We start from the raw sequence: 23,223 nt of genomic DNA, 5'->3' as shown, positions 1-23,223 counted from the left end.
TTGCTCGAAATGCCTTCCAAACAAACAGCCCCGCCATGGCTAGTTTTAATGTAGGTCTCAACTTCATCTCAACTTAAAACCGCCTTGGTATAAAACCCACATCAAAGACCCAAAGTTCAGTTCTGTGGTGGTCTCAAGGCAGTGTTTTTAGAGAAAATTCTGTGCTCACCTTCAGCCTGAGGTTTGTATTGCTAAAGAGCTTTCTGACAGGTAAGTCCCAGAAACCATCCTGTTTCCCAGGAAGCGGGCAGGCCAGTCCCCGGGGAGCCGCCTGCAGGGCCCCAGTGGAAGGAAGGGGCGCAGAGAAGAGAGGAGCCTGCGGCCAGGTGGTCTCGCTTACCCCGTAGAAAGAACAGGCTGGAGCAGTCAGCAGCAAGCGAAAGTCACCATGCAAACCCTCCCACATCCCCATCCCCACCTGGCAGCTCACTGGGAACATAAGTTCCAAACACTGGCTTGTTTATTTATTTATTTTCCAACTAGCAATCTTTCTCGGACCTTGGCCCCTGGTTCCTATTTTCACTTAGCCTATATTTAGAAGACAAATACTAGCAAGCGGGTTAATGACCTCTTAACACCACTCTGTTCCCAAGCGTGGGCTTCATTTCTCCTGGTTGGTTCCTTCCCTGGACACCAGCCCCAGCCCTGGTCTCTCTCCCTCTGGCCAGGGATGCTGAAAATACCATTTAGAAGAGATGAATGGAGGACTGGGATGTAGCTCAGGGGTAGAGCGCTTGCCAAGAATGTGAGAGTTCAACCCCTATTATGGAAAGGAAAAGAAAAAATCTAATTTGACCAGCTCAGCAATTTCTGCCTCTCAGGAAGCTTCCCCCACACTCACTCATTTGTCCACCTGGCCCCTTTAATGCTTGAGTTTATGAGAAGCTACCGAATCAAAGAACACCACGGATGGATCGGGATTGAACTATTTTCTGCACCCGGCAGTCTGAAAGCTCTCCTGGAAGAGGGTGACTAGAAGCTTTCAGGAAGAGGCACTGGATTAGTTTTGGGAAGGCTTAAGAGAGAATCTTGGCAATCCAGAACATCTGCAAGGCCAGGCCCAGAGCTGCACAGAACAAGAGGAAAAAGAAAAAACAAAAAAGAAATTGTGGTCAGGGAGGCCAAGGGACTGGCCTCATGGCCACCCACCCGTGGGTCAGAAAAGGCCTTGGAGCTCAGCTTGCTACCGTGATAGTGTGGTTGTAGGAAATGCTCCTAAAGCTCTCGAGACTACCTCATGGTGAGATAGAAACGTCGTGGATCGTGTTTGTCTTTTGTCCCTGGCTTCTGAGACAGCACTGGAGTGTCCCTGTTACTCATGACAAGCCCCCTTCAGCCACACCTATGGTGGTAATGAGGTGACTTTGGAAAGCTCCTGAGGACGTGGGCGTGCTGTTTGCCAGTGGAACCAACCAATCAGAGGTTGGGACTTCCAGCCACTCCTCTGCCCTGCCCTGTGCCCTAGCCGCCAGGAAGGGCAGAAGGGCCGGTGATGTAATCAGTCATGTCTACGCAATGAAGTCTCCAGAAAAGCCAACAGACGGGGTTATAAGAGCTTCCAGGTTGCCCAACACGTGGAACTGCTGGGGGGTGGTGGCCCACCACACCACATCCCGCACAACGCGTTCCTCCGGCTCTCCCTGAGCTGTAACCTTTATGAGAACCTGGTAACCCTGGTTCTTTCCCCGGCTTCTAGGAGCCATTCTAGCAAATAATTGGGAACCCCTAATTTGCAGCTGGCTGGTCAAGGGTTCTGGAGGCTCGGACTTGCAAGTAGGGGCTGCCCTGTGGGAGTGAGCGTCCAACCCATGGGGTCCATGCTACCTCCGGGTAGACAGAGTGGACCTGAGCTGGTGCTGGGGAGTGGGTGCCGGGGAGAAGCACAGGCGGCAGCATGTGAAGGGGCTTGGGCATTCTTCCTCTGAGCTACTCTACAGGGCAAGCTGCTCCTGCAGAGCCCATGGAGTTGGGTCTCGTTTTCTGGAAATTCAGTTCTGACAAACAGGCCTTGCTGAAGGTGGAGAAGGGGACGGAGCACACGGGCAGCCTGGACTGGAGTGGGGACTGTCCGTGGGAGGAAGGGCCTGCCTACCATGCCAGGCTTTGGTGGGTGTGGAAGGCCACCAGGACGGAGAGGTGCCTGTCAGCTCCTCACAGCCACCTCCCCGTGCCCAGCCTGCTGGTGGCCTCCCAGGGCTGAAGGACAAGGCCATGCCCAACCCCCTGACCACTGGCCGGCCCACAGGGCTCCCCATGCGCCCCTCGCCCCAGGTCTTGTTCTTACATTCCAAACCCTTGCCACGCCAAAGCACGCCGCAGGCTTCTCAGAGGACACGTCTGTTTCCCGTACCTTCTCTGCACCCGGGACTCCTTCACCTTCCACAGTCACCTGTTGGACCCCAACGTTCTCCTCTGGACTTGAGCCAAGGACCCCTCCCTGACTCGCTTCCTCCACCATCGCCCTCCCCACACTGCACTGTCTCAGGGCTACACTGAGTCACCCGCCCTTAGCGAGGCCCTGGTGTATAGCCCCTGCCCACAAAAGTTCACCAGGAAATGAATAAACCAAGGCTGTCTTCCCCAGGTGCTTGCCTTCGTCCACACGTCCGTCTTCCTTATGACAGAAGTTCGGGAGGCCAGGCCCTGCTTCCTGGGCATCTCTCTCTCCACTCTGCTCCTTTCCATAATCAGCTCTGGCCCTGCTCTCCCTGGAGCTGGCCCTTCATCTCAACCCCACATTGACCACTTCCTGGCCCTTCTTCTTCTCTCTGCGTCTCCCGTTCTGCTTCAGGTTTTGCCTCAGGACAATTTTCCTGAGGGAATTTTGTGTCCTCTGGCATTTTGGTTACTGGACAGACACAAGCTTGGGGAAGGAGTCATTTGAAAAACCCTTTCACATTTCCATGTATAGTTTTGTGTTTGCATTTGCTGAGCAATTGCCAGATACTATAAGGACCAGGAGGATGAAGGAATGAATGGAGGGATGGATGAATGCAAAAACTGAACAAAGGCACCAGCAAACACTGCCAGCTGTGGGCAGGTGCCTCAGCGTCACCAGGAAGCACCTGGAAGGCTCACAGGGTGGGAAGCCTTTGCTGGGAGAGGCAGAGCCCACTCTGTAGGAGTCAGCTTGGGCCAGCTCAGAGCTACAACAGCCGGGCAGGGCGGCCAAGACTGAGTGGATAAGGGAAAACTCAACCCAGAGAAGGTGGCCTGGAAAGTCAAGTAAGAGAATTGCCAAGAGGAAATTAGCACCTCATCCTAATCCACTCAGGACAGTGTGGACCCGAGGACCCCTGGCTGAAAACAGGTGAGTAAAGAGGGGTAGCAGAGGAGCAACAGTGGATTCCAGGCCAGACACACCAAATTGGTGTCCTGGCTGTCCCTTGAACTCCGGGGACCATCAGCAAGTCCTTTTTCCTCTCTACCCCCAGCTTCTGTTTTCCTTTGATGGGCATAACATACCTCCTGAGTATTATATCCCCGAGAGCTAAATGGCCTAAGGTGCAGGAACTACTTCTCACTTTACCAGGTACAAACGCATATGAGTAGTAGGAGGGTGGTTTATTTTTCTTCTTTCCTTTCGTTTTTATTGGTACCACACTGAACCCAGAGGCACTTAACCATTGAGCCACATCCCCAGCCCCCTTCGCCTTTTTGAGACAAGGTCTTACTAAGTTGCTCAGGGCCTTGTTAAATTGCGGATGCTGGCCTTGAACCTGTGATTCTCCTGCCTCAGTCTCCTGAGTCCCTGGGATTACAGGCATGAGCCACAGCACTCAGCTACAGTTCATTTTTCTTAACAGCCAGATTTACTCTTAAATCACATTGCTGCTTAGATTTCCAGGGTATTTAAGAAATTAAGATTGTAATGTGTGGTTAATAAAGAAATATTATTTGTCCATAAAAGATGCAATAGCTCTGTCTCTCCAGGCTTGAGCTAAGGCCAACTGTAGGTGGGACATGTCCTGAAGGACTCCCCAGGGCACAGGGATGGGAGGAAGGGAGTTCCCAGACTCCAAGGATTCTCTTTGTCTCCTTTACTCTAAAACAGAGACAGAAAATTGTGTAGAAAGCCCTCCCCTGATCATTTATTTTAAATTATGTTGTATGCTGCTTGTCTACTGGGATCCTGCCTCCAAATTTCCCTAAATATGGAAAATATATACAAAGTGTTTAACATTTTTAAGGTTTTCTGAGCTTCCAATGATAACTATCAACAAACACTGGCTTAGAATTCACCCCGTGTCATGCTGCATATTTTTTTTTCCATGTGAAACCAAATGGAGAAAAGTTTTTTAAACAATCTGAACTTATATCCTGCTTTAAATTCATGCCATGAGACTTAAACAAAATTGAATCCTTTACCTACTCCCTCACTATGAAAACACTGTTTATTTTTCCTTCAAACAGACCGTATACTAGGATAAAACAAATGTCCTTCTCTCTTGAGATGCGAATGTGGAACTTTTTTTTTTTCCTGGCCAAACGTCCAACAGCCGAACATATAACCAACATATAACGCAATGACTGATATGTCACCTTTGCCTGAAAACAAACAAACAAACAAACAAAAACCCAGAACACAACAACAAAACCAAAATCATTTTGCTTCTCATCAAGCAACCTCAAGAATCTGGACTCGAGGCCTGATCTGGTAGGGTGACCTTGGGTCCCTCCACCTCTCTGTTCTTGGTCTCTGTTCAGTGAGCTGGAGGGCGGGGCTGTTGGAGGGAGAAGAACTGATCTGAAGCTCATCCAAACCCTAAAATCCCATGACTCCAGATCAAAACACGGGTAAACAACGGCAAGACATTTGTTCTGAAAAAAATATTACAGTATTGTCTCAAAACACAGGTCCCTAGAGGTTTTCTCTGTAATGTCCTCCTCAAACAAACACGCCCACGGCCCACGGCCCACCTGGGGGTGTCCATCCTGTTTCTGGACCTTTAGTACAGTCACATCCCCACCTGCTGGAGCTTGAGGTCTTTGCGCTAAAAGTGTCAGCGTAGGCATTGCTGAAGGCTCCCCATCCCTGGGCAAAGGCTGGGTGTCCAGGCAGCCTGGACAGCGGCTCCTGGACAGCACTGGCTCTCGGAGGAGGCGCCTGTCTGTCTGCTGCAGACAGCATCCTTCCCGCCCTGTAGGCTCTATCACGGGGCTGCCCAGGGCCCAGGGAATGACTCAGCGAGTCTCAGAAGTGGGCACCGGGTTTGTCAGAATTTCCGCACTTCACTGAAAGACGAGCCTGGGGCTTCTCCTTGGAGCCCGGCTCTCAGGGATATAGTTAACACCTCTGGGACAGGAGTGCCCCGGAGTCAGCAGGAGTCCGAATATAGCTTGGCTTTGGCGGCGGCAGGGTAGGAAGTGGAGGCCGTGGGAAGGCACAGGTCAGGGCACAGGCACAGGCCTCAGCCCTGAACCTACCACGGCAACGTTCCTCTCCATCTGGGGCCCTTCCACGGGCACCTAGTGAAGGGTTATGGAAAATAATATCCCCACAAGAACGCTCCCCAGGAAAGACGGAGGGACCGTGTGACTCAGGGGGAGGGAGGGAAATCAGCCACACTTTCAGCCTCTCCCAGAATGTCCTTTCCCAGTAATGACGGGCCCTGAGGGGAAAGCAAACTCCATCCCTTCCCAGGTTCATCCCAGCATCTCCACCAAAAGCAAACACTCACCCCTTCCCGACCACAACGGGTCCTGCAGGGAGGAGGCCAGTACCAAAACCCAGGGCCCTGGCCTTTCACCCCTTCCCATTGTAGAAGAGTCCTGCAGGGAGAAAAGCAAATGGTGGAGCTCTAGGTCACAGTGGGTCCCAGAGGAAGAAGATAAGCAGGGAGCACCGAGGCGTGAGCTCTTCCCAGCGACAAGGAGTTTCAAACTTTCTACAACTGCCTTCCTGAGTTAAAACCTTAACCTGCACAACCAGGTCCCTGACTGCCCAAGCGGCATGTCCACGGTCTCCAATGATTAATTCGCCCTCATCGTAAACTCCTGTAACCCAAGGGCCATCTTCATTCCCAGAAAATGAGCCTCCGGGACCGATGGGCTGACTTCACTGCAGAAAAAAGGAAGCTCACTGCCCCGGGTTGGCTTCCTGTCGTCTGCTTCCGCCATCGCTAGACCTAGACTGAGTAGTGAGGGAGGGAGTCACTAGGGGTTTTCTGGGGCTCACCCCCACTCTCCAAGACCCCACTGTCCAGGAACCCACTGTCCAGGAACCCACTGTCCAGGACCAGGGCCTGCGCTCTCGTCCCTGAACACCCAGGCACTCAGCTCTCGGCTGTCCCTGCCTACTGATGTGGGACTCAGGCCTCCTCTCTGAGCCCCAGATAAGGGGAAGACAGGTAATGGCCTTCCGGTTTTGGTGTCAGTGTCTCCGTGCTCCTCCCGGTGTTGTGAACAGCTTCCTGTCAATGAACTGCCTCTGCCGAGGCCCTCACTCTCCTCTTCCACCCCCCAGGAGGCCATCTGGGGGACTTGGAAGGGAGAGCTCGGAGCTTTGGGTCTGAGCTCTGGACTCCAGTCGGGGTGTAGTCTCTTCAAGGCAGGAAAGAAAGCCTCAGTCCCTGGGGAGGGGCATCCAGATTGACATCGGCCTCTGGCTGTGTGGTCAGCAGGCCCCAGGGCCAGGTGAATGGGGGCCCTTCCCCAGGCCTCCCACCCATCTCCAGGGGGCCTGGGCTCCCACCTCCTCACTTTGTGCCCTGTCTCGAGCCCAGCCAGGTTGGCCACAGAAGCCAGGTAGACAGTGACCGGAGCATGCTTCACACCCACGGTCCCTGGCTCACTCTGACCCCCGTCTCTTCTCTAGTCAGCAGGAAGAACAGCAGCCAGAGAGGCCCTGACCAGACCCTCTGGTATGTGGCAGCGTTTCTGATCTCCCTCTCAAAGGTCATCTTTCCCCACAGTCCCTCCCTTCCTGCCCGAGCTGTCAGAGTTGTTTATTTCTGAGAGCTAAATGCCACCATCTCCGCAGCTACCTTGGCAGTGTTCTGTCCGAAACAGCCCAGCACCCCAAGAACACGTTCATGCCCAGCCTCTTAGGGGGGCCCTCGGTTTAGGCCAGCCTGTGACTCTGCAGTGGCTCTTTTCCCAGGGTCCACGGAACGGAGCCCGTGGGCACTCCTCCCAGGCCCAGGCCTCCCAGGGCCAAGCCGGGAATGCGATGCCCAAGGAGGCGATAATGGGCTCACGCCCTCACGCGGGGCGGCCGCGGTTCGGAGCCAGCAGGACGACGTGCTGGTGGCTTTGTTTTTGTTTAAAACTTGGCGGGGAGACTCTCTTCATTCTTGTCTGGCAATCTTTCCGAGATTCTACACGTACACCCTAGAAGAGAGCGGCACAGCCAGATAAGGCGGCACCCCTGTGCCCGCTGCAGGGAGACCGGGGCATCTGGGTGGTCGGCCAGATAACAGTGTCTCCAACCTCACCACCCTCTGAGCGGCAAGGGAGGGAAACAGGAGATTCCGCTTGGCTTCTGTGTTCTTCCCTCTGTAACACCCCATTTTTCGTAAGGTCGGTGACTGAGTTTTGGCAAGCGCCTCTGATGATTTTAGGAAGGAGGTCTGAATTGGTGCATGGGAAGGAATGACGATAATGGCGCATCCCGAGTCCTCACCAGGTGAAGAACTTCACATAGATGGACTCCTTTAACTCTCACCTTGACCCTAGGAGGCAAGGACTCTTCTTGTCCCCATTCTGTAGATGAGAATACTGAGGCACTGAGATTTTACACAGCCAGCTCCAGAGGCCGCCAGCGGGGAGCCTCCAGACTCACCCACACAAGCACAGGTTGTCACCACCTCCAGAAACAGCCTCCGCCCCTGGGCTCTGGCAATATCTTGCTGGACCAGCAGAGCCCCCCAGAAGGGAGGGAGCCTCTTTGACACTTGACCGCAGCATGTGGTTCTAGTCCCCGGACCCCGACCTCATGGGGATGGGCACGAGCTCCACCCCTGTGGGCACAGCACCCAGTGACCCGGGAGGACTCGCTTACTGGCATCCCCGGCTCGGTCTCCTCGCTCCCCTTTCTCTCCTTTCGGGCCTCGGTCACCTGAAACAGGAGGAAGACGGGTGTTAGGAATGGACACAAACTCTAATTGTTAAGAAAACCTCATCTGCAGAGTTATTGACTCAGTCCTGAAGAAAACCCCAGGCAGGAGCCACCAGCAACGAGAGAACACAGCAGGGGAGACAGGAGCTCTGCCATTAGGCCACCTGCTCCGGTCACCCCAGGAAAGAGTGGTCTGGCTGAGGGTGTCCCGTTCCCTCCTAGGTACAGCACAGACGATGAGCATCCGGCACACAAACTCAGAGAACACACAGTATTGCACAGAGAAGGCCACACGGGCCTCGGTGGAACAGTCAGCGGTTCCTAAGTTCACATCTGAGCTCCTCTAACGAGCACAGGGAGGAGGAGAGGTGGGCTTCAGGGACACACGGACCGTTTGTGTCTCAGGCAGATTTTCTGGTGGGAGAGATGAAAACACGAGCTAGAGTTTCCAGGGAATTTTGAAATTCCCTTCACAGGATATGGTTAAGAGAGAAGCGTTCTTTTCCCAGCTGGCACCTCACTCTACAGAGAAGTTCGAAAGCCTTGGCACCAACCACTCAAAGGGCATGAAAATACCCAGGGGATCCTATTTCAAGGCTCTCTGGAAAAGTATCTGCCAATCAAAGCTCACAGCTTACTGTGAATGAAAAGAGCAAGTCAAAGTCCAAGTTTTATTTAAAAAAAAAAACAAAGGCAACGATATATATGTAAGTACTCAGAGAAAGGTCGGGCAGGATGTGTTCCAAAGAGTTCACGGTGGTCATTGTAAAGAATAATAGCTGAACCCCCCGGGAAGAGGGGTTCTTGCTCTTTATCCTTGGAACACATCAGTCCTATCTAATTTTTTTTTCAACAAGGATATATCGGTCTTATAGTCTGTTTTCAAATGAATTTTTAAATGGGGATCATAAAAGAAAGGAAAACCCTCAGCCGGTTTCACCACCAACTGGAGAGTAGACTAAGACTTGCCAGTGTTCCAAGATGAAGAGACCATCCCAGACGAGGGCGTGGGAATGGTTCTTAATACTGTTTTCTGAGCTATTGCAACCAGTGACGAGCAGAAAACTTGGGAAAAGAGCAACGGACGTCCTCATCTTTTGCAGTGCTGACAAGAGGTCTGGCAATCTTAAAAGCAAATGGAAAGACATGGGCCGACTCTCAAGGACGTTCCCCTAAAACTGAACAAGGGAACTGGACATAGGAAGAAAAGGCACTTAGAGGAAACATGGGCCGTGTAAATCTGAGAAGGGAATTAAGTCGAAAATACTGGGAAACACGGAGCATTGCAGAACACGGGAAGCCCGCAGCACTGGCCAGGAGCGGCTGTCGGGCCTGCAGCCTGTCTGTCCTGCAGCCCCCACTGAAATCCTCTGCTTGCAGCTCTGGGCGGCACCTTAGTAAGGCCGCTCACACCTCCGCAGCATCTCCACACCCACACCTGCTCTATTCGCACGATGGCCTACGGAGATGGCAGGCAGCATGAGAATTTCTGGTTTTCAGATGAAAACTGAGGCTTAATGAGATCGAGGCACTTGCCCAAGAGTGTTCAGCTGGACAGAGGCTGGATGAGACCCCCTGGTCCACCCCTCCAACCTCCCATGCTGCCTGGGGCCTGGCGGAGAGAGAAGCTCCAGGGTGCACTGAGATTCGTTATTACCTTTGAACCCGCGCATGCCCATTGGGCCTGTGGCCCCCAGCTTCCCATCATCGCCCTTGGGGCCAGGCAGTCCTGGGGTACCTCTCTCCCCTGGAAGACCTGGGGAGAGAAGAGACAAGGGCAAAGCTTCAGAACTGGAAGTCCCTTAGAGGTCATTGTCTGGTTCAACAGTCTAACACAACCGCGATCCTCCGAAGCCGAGTCTTAAAGATGTTACAAAAGCAGCGTCTAACAGGTCAGCATGCACCTTCCCCATGAGCCCTTTTACCAGTTAGGCTTGGATGCCTCCCAACTGAAAAGCCCAGTTCTGCTGAGTGTTGCTAGTGCCAGCCCCACTTAGCAAGTCTCTCTACCTACGCTTGCTGGAGGTTCAGAGTCAGCAAACACTTTTTGGGAACACTTTCTGTGTGCCAGGCATGAAGTATCTCACTTACTCCTCACAACAGATTGGGAGGCATTATCTCACCTGTACTACAGATGAGCGACCGCCCTGGCAGGTTAAGTAACCTACCTACCCAAGGGCACTCCGTGGAGAGTGCGGAGGAAGGACCTGAGCTGGGCTCTTCCTGGTTGGTGAGCCTCACCTCAGGCTGGATCCAAGGGGCTTACTGGCACTCAGGGAGGGGTATGGCTTTGGCTATTAGGAGGAAGAGGAAGCAGTGTCCCATCTTATTTAAAGAAAGAACAGAAGATCCCTTCCTTTCCGTAAATACAGGCGGTATAGGAAAGGCGTTGGAGCTGAGGATGGAGGGGATCAGCAAGGTCAATAAATGGGACGCACGGCCTGCCGCCCAGTCAGCCCTGGGCTCCCGGCCACGAGGCCCCATGGCCACCGCCTGCTCTGATTGCACCACGGAGAGCCAGAATCAACAAACGCTCTCACCAAGTGAGCGCCCAGGGCCCCCAGGAGGCCTGACCTAAGCCCACAGTAATCCCTGCAAAGCAGAGCACCCTCAATTAACTGACTAATTGTTCCTTCCTGCCTGGAAAGCTAGCTGGTTTCACAAGAAACCTGTCTCCCAGCAATGACTCCTCCAGCACGAGTGTCAGATGGCTGGAAGAGGACGGGTGGCCTCCAGAGGGTGGGAGGACCACGGAGAGGGCTGATGGAATTTCCTTCTCTCCCCTCCTAACACCGCCTATCTGTTCCCAGAGTCCGGTGGCCACAAAATTCTGACTCTAAGTGCAGGCTGTGCCCAGAGCTCCACACCCTATGATTCATTAGGCAGAAAAGGTGGCTGCACAGCCTGGGGAGCCCCAAGCACCCTCGATTTGGTTTCCAGAGCTCTGTTGAGAGGGGAGGCCAGCATGGAGGCCCGGCTGGAGCTTCCCCCTCCCATCCCTGGTCTGCTGCATTGGCAACATGCTTGGAGATTTAAGAGACATGATTCCTAAAATGCATAACCAGGCCCTCTCCCCTATACCTCCTTTCCTTCCATCATTCTGAAATCTTTACCCTGTCCTGGAAAAACCTTGTGTGCTGCATGGCTCAAGAACACACTATGGCGAAGTTTGAGAAACTAACTTCTTAGACTTTTGAGAGGATGAGTCTAAGAAGAGTCTTCCTGGAAGACCTCCGAGTGCCCTGCCCACCACCCGAGGTCTGCAGGGCTGTCCCTGTGTGCAGCAAGACGGAGGGGCAGGTGCTCCTGACACGTCCGTGAGCCTGGGCAGTTTCCGCAGGAGGCAAGGTGGGGCAGGGGCAGCTGGCGCCCAGTGGGAACATGGAGGGGCAGAGCATATGGGAGGGATGGTCTGGAGGCCCTGGGTGGACCACGGGCCTCTCCTGTACTCCTTCCCTCAAGGTCCTGGCCCTTCCTAACAAGAGGGGTTGCTCCATCCTCTGGCTACACCAACAGCCTCCGCTGTCAGAACAGAGCGCTGGAAGCCACGCCATGGGCACCGTCCAGGGAGCCCCAACATCTACCTCCATGAGAAAGGAGAGGCAGGATGGACTCGTGGGTACCCAGGTCCCTCCCAGGACAACCCTGTTACCTCGAAGTCCAGGTAGTCCCGGGCTGCCAGGCTTGCCTTCCTTTCCTTCATCCCCCTGGTCACCTTTGGGTCCAGGTGGCCCTGAGGGGAGGAGAGCACTTAGGTGAGAAGGTGCTTTCTGGAACAGGGCCAGGACATCTGCAGAAGAAGCGCGGACCTCGGAGGCCGAGAGGGTCAGCCTTATGTGTTAGAAGCACATGGGACACTACCTAGCTCTGTCTTGGGGACATCAGGAAAGGCTCCCTGGAAGAAGCAGCACCCACAGTGACACCTCACAGGAGCCAGTGAGGGGTGTCGGGGACTGAACACTCGTGTCCCTCCTGTTCTGTATGCTGACGTCCCCCCACAGTGGATGGTTTTAGGAGCTGGGCCTTTGGGAAGGGATTAGGATCAGAGGCGGTCATGAGGGTGGGGCCCTCACGATGGGATCAGCGGCTTTATAAGAAGAGACACCAGCACCAGCACTCGGCAGGCTTCCCCCCTCCCCAGCCCCCAGCATACACAAGTGCTCTCTGCCAGGGGAGACGACGTAGGAGGGTGGCTGTCTGCAGACCAGGAGGACAGCCCTCACCTGAAGCCAGCCGCGAAGAAAGGCCTGTGGTCTGAGCCCCCAGTCTGTGGTGGTCGCCATGGTGACCTGGGATGACTAATGGCAGCAAAGGGAGAGGTCCCGGCAGAGGGGCTGTCCCTCCAGGGGCTTAGCCTATTTGTCCCAGTGTCCCAGACGTCATATTCACCCAATGACCTATTAATGTAGGTTCATCTAAGTAAAAGATACTCCATTGGCCTAATGTCCTATTTATAAGACAATCCATTTTCATTCTTAACAATAATAAAGGACAGATAGGCTCTTGGTTGTGATTTCTAACCTACTTGAATGCACCTGTGTGAATTCTGTTGAAATATTCCCAGAACTGAAAGCTTGGGGCTTGGTGGGTGGGGAGGACAGTGCTGTGCAAGCTGTGGGGTGGGCGGGGGCGGTGTAAGCAGCTAGGGTCACTCACAGGCCTGGCCTGAGGGCCAGACTGGAGTCTGATGGAGTGTCCCGGAAGTCCCAGGAGGGGCCTGAGGGAAGAGCCCTGTGGGACCTGCACAGGAGGAAGGTTCAGGCTGCTATGTGGGGAACGGACAGGGGGTAGGCAGATGCGGAGGCTGCAATCCACCTGGGGTGGGGGGCTGGAGCCCAGGTAGGGAGGTGGCATCAGAATGTTTAGAATGCAGAGACAGACCCTGGCTCTGGCTGGTGCAGGGCGCAGGAGGACGGAGAGCAGGCTCGGGTTTCTGGCTGGGCACTCCGTGGAAGCTGGGATTCTAACTGCTCCTGAGTGGGCTGCCTCCTGGGGCGAGGCTCCGGCATGGCAGGGATCCTGGCTACGTGGTTGGCTTCAGTCCCCATAACTCACTGCCTGTTGAAGTTACTTGTCTGAGGCCACACAGCCAGCTGGCCAGTGAAGAGCTGTGGTTTCAATCCAGGTCTGTAGGGCAACTGTCCAGTCTGCCACACCCATAGGGCCAGACGCTTCTCCCTCCCTAGAATCTTCCTGCCACCCACGGCTACACCTGCCTTTCCCAGGTGCCCAGCCTAGGGCTACTCCCTAATGACCTCCGAGAGCCACCAGCCCAGTGGCTGCCGCTGCCACCTTCCTGGTGAAACCATCCCTCACCCATCGTTCCTGCTGAAAGCGGGAACAACCCACCTGGCACAGAACCTGGTGCCATTTGACATGCTCCTCACATGGCCTTGTCCTGTGGACACAGTCCAGTCCCCTGTGGCAGGACTCTGTCCTTTACATCCCACCCCTGAAGCCCAGCCTTCAGGCTCTCCAGGAAAACTCACACCTATTGAACTGGGTGGAGTAGTGCCCCTCCAAATCCATGCCCACTCTGAACCTCCTCACCCTTGTTAGGAATGTGATCAGCAGATGAGGTCACACTGAAGTGGGGTGGGGCCCAATCACTAGCATCCTCATCAGAAAAGAAAACAGAGAGACATTAGGGGAACACGTGATAAGAGGCAGACCTGGAGGGACACGTCTGCCAGCCAAGGAACCCAGGATCCCCTGCCACCAGGACACAGGAAGAGGCAAAGGGGGACCCTCCCTCAGAGTTTTCAGGGGGGATACAACCCTGGGCACATCTCGATTTCAGACTCCAGCCTCCAGAGCTATAAGGGAATACGTTTCTATTATTCTAAGCCACCCAGTTTGTGGGGCTTTGTTATGGCAGCCCTAGGAAACTACAACACACACACTCACAGTGTAGCGGTGAAGTCTTGCACAATAAATGTTTGATGAATTAATGAGCGTATGAGATCAGAGGGTGTTAATACACACAAAACAACCAGGCTGCCAAGATCGAGATGTACTGATACATTCCAAAAGTTGGCACTATCCTCAGACCCTAACCAAAGTCGACAGCTGTTTAATAGTTCAATGGCACATGCACAGGGAAAAAGCAATCAACATTTTTTTAAAAAAAATCATGAGTTACACAAAGCATTTGAGGAGGGCTGGGGTTTGAGCCATCGTCCTCTTGTCTGTGAAGAAAAGCAAAATAATACTGGCCATATCCATCCCAGTTTTTAGAGCACAGGACTGAGTCACAGAACCAATCTGGAACAGGTTCAAGATCATGCAGCCAATGAAAAGAAAAGCTAAGAGACACAAGAGCTCCGGACTCCATGCAGCAACCTCCCCTCCAGGTTGAGGAGACAGAGGAGCTGAGAGAGGTAACCTGCTGGACCCTACCCCATACACTCACGTCCTCTCTCTCTTCTCTGCTCTTCAGGAGCCCAGGACTTCAGGAATTGAGCTGGTGCAGGTGCGAACCTGCCACAGTTTAGGTCTAAAATGTCCCCTGTAGAGCCAGCCTCTGACATTATTGGGCAGTGGATCCTTTAAGAGGTGGGGCTTAGTAGGAGGATGTTGTGTCACAGGAGCATGGCTTGAAGGAGACACTGGGACCCTGGGCTTCTTCTTTTTCTTGGCTTCCTGGATCCCATGAAGTGAGTGGCTTCCTCCACTGTGCATTCCTGCCATGATGTACTGACCTGTCACTGGCCCAAAACCAACTGGGCCACTTGACCATGGACTGAAACTTCCAAAACTGTGACCCAAAACCCTTTCCTCTTTATAAGGTGATATTTCAGTTGTTTCATCACAGGGAGAAAAACTGTCACAACACAGACACAGGCACCGATCTTCCCAGGAGCGTCACTGGCTAAGAGAGAAAGGATGACTGCCCAGTGGAACAACCCAGAAGGTGGGCAGCAGGGAGTGGAGGTAATTGGGAAAATGGGAGTTGAACATGGAGACAGTTGAACGTGGGCCTGGGTCCTGGTTCTGTTAAAGGGGGGTAAGAAGCCCTTTCTCATGCAGCTGTGGCAGGAGTGCGGACTCCATGACACGCCGGATGTGGGAGGCTTTGGAAGCTTGAAGAGGCCAGCCCTGGCCGTCCACGCCTGCCTTTTCATACTGCTTCTGTTATGAGATCACTGCGTCGTGCTGTTCTGAGGTGCCCCTGAGATCACCCTGACTGGGCAGCTCACCCGGGGGAGGTAGATCCCAAGCTGCCCAAACAGGAATGTCGACGGACACCGATGGTAACACAGGGAGGGCTAGTGAGGGCCTTGGCAGGGGTGAACTGGAAGGAGCTGGTCAGTGAAGGTGGGCACTCATTTCCATGTCTGGTCCCGTCCTCAGGCCACACTGGCCAGCCTGACTCAGAAGAGCCTAGAGGTTGGCCAGAGCCTCTCGGGGCTTGGTCCTCTGGTACCTGAGCTCTTTGGACCGCAGCTGCTGTCTAGCAATGCATTCCCAGGATCTGCTCTTCTCAGGAATCGGGGGCCTGCTTTCAGTCCTCTTCCTTTGTCCCTTCAGTCCCCTCCCCCAGGAACATTCAGGCTTGTCTCTACCTCCTACATGGGTCCTTGGCTTCTCTCCTGCCTCTTTAAAGTCCCCCTGGTCTCTGCTCCCCCGAGTCCAGCCCGCTGTGCACGCTGCTGCCTGATTCATCTCTCCAAATCCTGAAAACAGCCAAGTGCACTCAGACACAGCCCGGGGGAGACCCGGAACAAGGCTGGCATCGGAATCTTCTGCGCAGGCTGGTGGGGGATGTTTCAAACACACACTCCCCTCCTCCTCAGCAAACTCTGCTCCTCGTGATGTCCCCAGACGTTGGCTAAATCCTTTCCTTTCTCAGAGCTCCTTCCCCCTGAGCCCTGAGGTCACCTCCATGCCCACAGCTCTGACTCCTTGGGCAGGGAGATGGCTGTGCAGTGCCCCTGTTGGACTGTCCCTGAGCCCCTGCCTTCCCCCTGGGTACAGTCACCCCCCTTAGACTGTGGTCCCCAACATGGACAGGTGATGTGTACATCGGGGCTCCCTCTCTCTGTGGCTTCGTGCCTCACGCAGCCCTGGTTGGGATTCTAAGAATGACAGTCCTACTGGGCAGTAGGAAGCCCTGGAGGATCAGTTGCTCCCTGTGGTGTCCACGTGGGCTCTGTCACTTCTCAATGCTTACGCTGTCCCCTGTCATATCCTCTCCATCAGCCAGGCAGGCCGCAGTGAGGAGGAGGCTGGGCAGGGAGGAAGATCCCGCCCCGCTCAGGGCCTGTCCACCAGCCTGCCCACTCGTCCCTCTGCGGTCCTGCCCTGCCTGGCTGTCGGGAGATGCTCCCTAAGTGCATCTTCCCACCAGATGAGGACCAGGGACTGAGCCTTCGGGAGACGCACCAGGGTTGTCCTGGGGGGCAGGCAACAGAGAAGGAAGCAAACCCTCCCCACTTCCTGGGTCCTGTGGGGGGGACCTGTGAATGCTGGAATTGGGGGAACACCTGCCAGAACAAAGACGACCTGGGCTGAAGCTGCAGTACAGGGATGGACGCCGACCCCAGATCCTCACTGACCCACCCTGATGGAGGGTGGAGCCCTTCCACTGAGTGCTCTGCTCTGGGCTCCGGAGTCACCAGCACTGGAGCTGGGCACCTGTCCCTGAGCACTTTGTTCCTGTTCCCTCGTCGCTCAGGCATCTCTCTAAGCACAGGGTCCCCCAGTCCCATTCAGAGCCAGGGAGACTCGAGCTCTGAAAGGTGCAGGGACGCCCTGGCAGTGGTCTTCTGAGTCTCGGGGCAAAGCAGGTGTCATTTCCACAGCGTGCCCTCCATCCCGCGGCAGCAGAGTCAGATGGGCAGGGCCACACACCCTGCCCGGGGATCCCCTCCCCGTCCACACATCTGAGCCTCCATGGAGTGGGACCACTAGTTCACACGTGGCGCTGTTCACAGGGATGCCAACCCCTCCAACAGATCCCTATTAACTAGAGGCCCAAGTCCCGGCCTCAGAGCCTGGATTCCATTCCACAACCCCTCAAAAATGTGTCTTCAGTTGGACTCTCTGCTCTCCTAGAGGGCATTTTTTTTTTCCTTGAAAAAGAAGCTCCCAGACATTTCTGCTTAAAAAACTTGTTTTTGTGCATCAAGAGTTGTGATTTTTAGCCATAACTGGGCCACAGGCTTGGCATTTGACTTGGGCAAATGATTTTTCCTCAAGGGGCCTCAGAGTCCTCCACTGTAAAACAGGACTAGATCATTTCTGAGATCTGTTTCCACTGGGATTTTGGAAAACTTTGATTCTTGCAAATAACCATCTGAACACGCCTGGGAAGCCTGCCTCCAGGCAGTGCCCAGTCCTCCCCTCCCTGTGTGGTCAGCTTTTTCTCCCTGTGACAAAACAACTGAAATAACCCCTCTGGTTATCTTTCTCCTACTTGATGCCTCCTCTCTCAGATAATCTTAAATTCTCTAATTCTTTGAAATCCACACACAGATTTCAACAAACCTAATCAATGCTGCCAAAGCAAAGCAGAAAACATAAAGCCCCACTGTGAATATCTGCAAAAGACAAACTGCAGACCCAAACTCATAGAAAACCGCATAACAAAGAGAGAATGAAAAACATTTGAGCCGAACTCAAGAATAATGAAAATAAGCTCATATTGAAAATACACATATCTGAGTCACTTGTGGAATCTGAGCCAGAAAAGGGCCAAAGGCAGCCATAGGTATGGTGTGCATGCGCACATGTGTGTCACTGTGAGTATACCTGTGGGCGTGCACGTGTGTGTCCATGTGTCACACATACATGTGTATAGGTGCATGTGTACACATGTGAGTGTGAGTGTTTGTATGTGTGTTTAAAGACCTTTGGGAGGAACTGAGGTCACTCCAGACAGAAGTAGGAAAGGCCCGGGAGCTTAGGTGGTACAGCATCCACCATCCCAAGCCAGCGTAGAGTTCTGACTCAGTAAAGCAGAAGGGAAATTACACCAGATAAACCAAATACAAGACTTTCTGAAAACAACGACTGGGTACCTGGCAACAGGAAGAGAGGGACATGGGAAAGGGTGGACACAGCAGATGAAGGGTGACACTGACAGCTGGAGGGGCCCAGTGGTGTCCAGTGGTGAAGAGCCAGGCACCCCAGGGCTGTGGTCTGAATGTCGTGTGCCCCCTCCCCAATCCATATGTTGAACCCTAATCACCGAGGTGGTGGCTCAGGAGTGTCTAGGTCACGGGGTGAAGCTCTTCTGAGTGACACTGTAAAAGAAGCCCCAGAGAGCGGCCTCAGCACTCCAGCCGCCATTGCTGCCTGCAGCTGGGGAGCAGGATGGGTTTCTGAGCCCCACAGACCCACGTTTAGACCTTGACTTTGCCACTTGCCAACTGCATAAGAAGCAGTGGGAATGTTATTCGGGTTTCTTATCTACAAAGGGAGGAAGATAAGACTTCTCCCAGGATGTGAGACTTAGCGGTTTTGAGCATCTATTAGGGGAATGAACGTCTGTAAAGTGCCTCGTTCATCATAGGTCATAATGCAGTGTGGCTACTGTTATTAGGAGATGCCTACGTGGACTTCTACAGAAAGGGGAGGTCAAGAAACAGAGAAGATCAGAAAAGCAGGGGCATGAATTTGAAAGAAGAAATTCTATAGCTTACCTTCCTTTGACCCTGAGCTCAAAGTGATCAGGAACAGATGACAGATGGAGCAGGGGAGCCTCTGATTGCCTGACCTCGAGATCCAATGGTTGTTGAGTGTTCACTGAGCCCCACTTCTGTGTATGCATTGTTAGGGTTGGGGACACAGAAGCATACCAATGGACTGAGGGCAGCAGAATGCACTCTGGGTGCTGGGACTAAAACTCTTGGACATTGAATTGCACACTTATTTACAAGGAGTGAATTCTGTGGCATGTAAATTATATCTTATTAAAGCTGTTGAAATAAAAAAAAAAAATCCTAGTTTGGATCATTACCAGCCACGTGGCCCTGAGTAATCAGGCACTTCTGCCTGAGCCTTGGTTGTTTTGAGCCAAAATCCTACCCCTCCTTCATCAAGACACCCGCCTGAAACCAGCCTCACAGTTTGTCTTGTCATTTCAAAATTTAAAAATGCACACGAGAGCAAAGGACTTTACAAATGGAAGGCACCAGGATAAAACTCGCTGTTCCCAGTGTGGAAGCTCAGGGGCAGGGGAGGGCTCATGAGCAGTCCTAGGAGGAGGTGCCTGGGTGCCTGCAGACAGCTGTTCGTGCTCCCCGTATGGAGGTGGAAGGCAGGCAGGACAGAGGGGAATGTGACAGAGAACACATTGGTGCCAGAATCAGAATGGCCAGGTTCAAATCCCACTCCATCCTCTCCCTCCCTGTCCTATAACCCAGACTAGCTATTTAAGCTTCCTTCAGCAATCCAGTGGGGACCATGATGCTTCTTCAGACAGCTGCTGGTTTGAAAGATGCCCGATGAGATACACTGGGTGCAGTACCCAACCTACAGTAGGTAATCAGTATGGCATTGTTGGTGCTGACTGGCAGGCTGAGGGGAGTCTAATGACTCTGACAGCCCTTGGGGAGCTGTGGGGTGTGAGCACCGGGCAACGTGGCGTGAAAGGCACCTCTGACAGCATGTGCTTCAGGAAGGAATTGGAGAGGGAAGGGTTGGGGAGGGGCTGATTAGCCAGAAGTGAAGAGTGCAAGTCGGGTCCCTGGGCTCTAGGTCCCAGAGCAGGAGGTTAATGGAGGCCCTACACATTTTTGCTGTTGCATTTGAGTTACAAATGAAACTAATTAATGGTTAAATGAAATATGTTTTCACCTGTACGAGTACACCTTCTAACTGCCTAGAAAGCTTAGTTTGGAATTTTCCACTCCTTGGAATTTCACCATTGCCAAACTTGAATCTGAGGTTGCAGCCAGGTCTTCTTCTTCAGGCAGCCCGGAGACCTGGAGCTACAGCCAGCGCGTCCAAGATCTAGCTACCCAGACCCGGGTTAGTCCCCCCTGGCCATTCTCCTGCCTGCAGATGTAGAGGCTGAGTCCACTCTGTCCTAGGTAGGTTTACGCAGGGGAGAGACCTGGGCAAGGCCTTGGAAGTAGGCATAGTTAGATCATTCCCACAGAAAATTCCAGAGTCTAGAAAGGCAAGACTTAAAAGAAGGAGTTGAGCTTGGACTGAGGAATGCACCTGGGGGGGGCCCTTGGGGAGCGACGTGCAGGAGGGAGGCCTGAGCAGGGGGGACCCCAGGAGGCTCTGTGGGCTGGGGTGGGGTCAGAGGGTACCTTTGGCGAGGGAGATGTTTCTCAGCGCGATGGAGTGCTCCCAGTCCTTGAGGCGCAGGTCCTCGGTCACCGTGTTGAGCGTGGCCAGCTCCTGTTTGAGCTGCAGCTCCAGGTCCATGTGCACCAGCCGCATGCGGCGCGTGTCCTCGCTGGCGTTGCTCACCAGGACCTGCAGGTCCTGCAGCCGCGTGTGGTGGAGGGCCACGTCGTAGGACAGGCTGTGATTGAGGCCACGCACCGCGCCGCCCATGTCGGCCAGCTCTTCGCCCAGGACGCCCACCCTTCGGGCCAGCCCGTCCAGCAGGCCCGCGTGGCGCCGCAGCAGCAGCTGGCTGCGGTTGCTCTCCACCTGCAGCTGGTACAGCTCCAGCTGCGCCGCGTCGCTCTGCTGGCCCGTGCGGTCCCGCAGCAGGGCCACCGCCTGCTCCGTCTGAGCCGCCTGCGCGTGCAGGCCCCACAGCGCGCCCTCCAGCCTCTGCACCGCGCCCGCCAGCGCCAGCAGCGAGTCCGAGTGGTTCTGCAGCGCGTCCTGCACCTTCCACACCTGCTCTGTCAGGTCCGCTTGCAGCGGAGCCTGCAGCAGCCGCAGCTGCAAGTCCCGGAAGGTCTCATTCAGCCGGTTCACATTGCGAGTCAGCGCCTTCAGGTCGTCCGGGGAGCTGCGGGGCCTGGACACTGCGGAGGAGGAGAGGAGAGGTGAGCGCTGCTGGGGAGGAAGGTTCAGGCGACAGGAGGCAAGCCTGGCATGCCGGAGATGCTCAGTTAGAGACAGGAGAAGGAAAAGAGGAGCGCTGGGCTAACGAAGCTCAATGGTCCCAAACGAGCTCACACTTTAGACTCACCCAGCTAGGTGTCCCAACTGCAGAGATGGCGATTTAATTGGTCTGGGACGTGACCTGGGCTCTGAAACTTAAAGGATCTTGAGTAGCTTAGGGGTGCAGGTGAACTGCCCGGCTGAGCTAAACCTCCTGCGTCAAGACGACCCATAAGAAACTGCTGTTGTGCATTGAAAAGTGGTTGTGTAAGAGCAGTTCTGTGCAGTTCCATTTAATATTGGGCGTTGTGATCCCCTTAACTTTAGGAGGCAGAAATCTGCAAAGGTGTGATCTCCACCCTGCCCCGCCCCCAAATCACTTAATTGCCAAAGTGATAATATTAAGAGGTGAGGTCTTGAGCAGGCAGCTAAGCCCTGCAGTCAGAGCCCTCAGGAAAGAGATTATGAAAGGTACAAGGAAACTGTTTGCTGTTTCTGCCATGTAGGGACACAAGGGAGGTGTCATCTATGACACCTGGTGAAATAGGGCCTCACCAGACCCTGAATCTGCTGGTGCCCTGACCTTGTACTTCCCCGCCTCCAGGTCTGTGAGCACCACAGTTCTGTTGTTTGTAAAGTACCCACTCTAAGGCAGCAGCCTAAAGTGGACCGAGCCAGTGCACTTATCTCTTTCACAGTGAGACCAGTGAAGGCTGCGCATGGAAGTAAAGCAAATCCTAACCCAGAGGGTCTCTCTGGAGCCTGGGCTTCCCCCCAAGTCGCCTCCTGAACTGCCTAAAGGAACACCATCTGACAACAGGGACAGTGTTTATTTTATGGCCTCCTTAGTTCAAGGTCCCATTTCCTCCTGCTGCAGCAATGGCCTCTCTGGGCCAGGGAAACCTGCTCTTCCATCTCTATACCGTCCCTCTCTGCCTCCTCGGACCTCCCTCTAGGTGTCCTCTTCCCCTTGTTAGCAAACAAGCCATCCTGGGACTCCTCATCCTTTCCTTGGGGTCCCTTTTCTTGGTTATAAACAGCCCTTTGGTGATGCGGAGAGAAGGGATCTTATTGCTAGACTCTGGCATCTCTGTGTCTCTTGGGGGGTCATGGACTGCACTGAGCCAGGTGTGCTGCTGCCTGGGGTGTCTAGAGACGCTTGTCTCCCCGCTCTGCTCTGCACGGGAGGAAAAGGAAACCAGTAGCAGGGGAGAGACAGAGTAGGAGGTGGGAGAAGCTGAGGCACAAGGAGAATTCTGCCTTGTAAATCTTGGAAATGAGAGAACCCTGAACTTGATACAAATCCTGTTCAAACAATGAGAAAATTCAAAGTAAGTTCCCTTCCAGAACTTCACACTGGGAAGGGGGAAATAGGTGCGAGGGTTCTTGGGCCACGTGAACATCTGCTACTGCAATCCTTCAGTGATGCTTCTGCAAGCACACTGTGTGGTGGCCACCCGGGAGGAGGAACGTCACCTCGGTTTAAGTTCAGAGGTGCAGAAGGCTGGAGAAGTTGGAGTCTGTCTCAAATTCCCCCCAGCCCAGCACTTTCACCCAAGAAGATCAGAGAGCCAAGTGGTCACCCAACCTTTGCTTATACTCATCTCTTGACTTTCAGCTAGTTCTCTTAGAACATTTTGCATTCTGTTCAGACTTGATTTTTTGCCTCCCTGGAGTTTCTATCCACTGATCCTGCTCTTTGGTGGTGTATAGGACTGGAGAAAATTTTTTATTTTCTCACAAGACAGTGTTTCAGGATTTCAAAGATACTTGTATCCTTGCTACATGGTAACTTTTCTGGTTTAAAGTCTGCAGTTCCTTTATTTGCTCAAGTCTAGTTCTAGCCTCCAAACATCTGGGTTGCCCTCTTCTGTACACAGTTTAGTTTGTTGGCATCCTCTAGAAGGTGCTGCTCGATCAAAAGGTGGTTCTCCAAGGTGTAGACAGACTGGCAGAAAGATCTTCCCCCTCCTTCTGTCAGGAGACTTGCATGAGATGCCCACTGGGCCCTGGTCAGCTTCATCAGGGCTTGCAGAGAAGCCATGGGGCGGGGCTATGCAGCCTCTAGTGAACTGGACATTTCTCCATTTTGCAGAAGAACAGGTTGACTGGGGCCAGGAGGTGTGAGTGACCCATCTAAGGCA

General features: G+C 53.7%; 1 protein-coding gene and 1 long non-coding RNA gene across 6 annotated transcripts in view; one reads left to right on the top strand and one right to left on the bottom strand.

Moving 5' to 3' along the window:
- The window catches only part of Scara5 (scavenger receptor class A member 5), a 103,223-nt gene that overhangs the window by 21,018 nt on the left and 58,982 nt on the right, over positions 1–23,223 (bottom strand). For 2 of the 3 annotated variants that reach the window (XM_078030839.1, XM_078030838.1), the window contains exons 4-7: positions 20,326–21,000; positions 11,712–11,792; positions 9,717–9,815; positions 8,003–8,059 (exon numbers count right to left, since the gene is read on the bottom strand). In XM_078030839.1, coding sequence (XP_077886965.1) covers positions 8,003–8,059; positions 9,717–9,815; positions 11,712–11,792; positions 20,326–21,000 — 912 coding nt within the window. Of the gene's footprint in view, positions 1–442; positions 7,705–8,002; positions 8,060–9,716; positions 9,816–11,711; positions 11,793–20,325; positions 21,001–23,223 lie in introns of those variants that run through there. The other variant, XM_078030840.1, reaches the window with a different exon arrangement.
- LOC144370271 (uncharacterized) lies at positions 14,353–18,997 on the top strand. Of its 3 annotated transcripts, XR_013430185.1 has the most exons (3): positions 14,454–14,752; positions 14,874–14,992; positions 18,606–18,997. It is a non-coding gene; the product is annotated as an uncharacterized LOC144370271 (long non-coding RNA). The 3 variants fall into 3 exon arrangements; XR_013430184.1 differs by lacking the exons at positions 14,454–14,752; positions 18,606–18,997 and adding an exon at positions 14,353–14,439 and having other exon boundaries at positions 14,874–15,036; XR_013430183.1 differs by lacking the exon at positions 18,606–18,997 and having other exon boundaries at positions 14,449–14,752; positions 14,874–15,036.

The sequence above is a fragment of the Ictidomys tridecemlineatus genome, chromosome 14 (assembly GCF_052094955.1).
Source record: "Ictidomys tridecemlineatus isolate mIctTri1 chromosome 14, mIctTri1.hap1, whole genome shotgun sequence".
In the NCBI taxonomy this organism is placed as follows: domain Eukaryota; kingdom Metazoa; phylum Chordata; class Mammalia; order Rodentia; family Sciuridae; genus Ictidomys; species Ictidomys tridecemlineatus.
The sequence above is the reverse complement of the archived record's forward strand: the minus strand, read 5'-3'. Positions and strand labels throughout refer to the sequence as shown.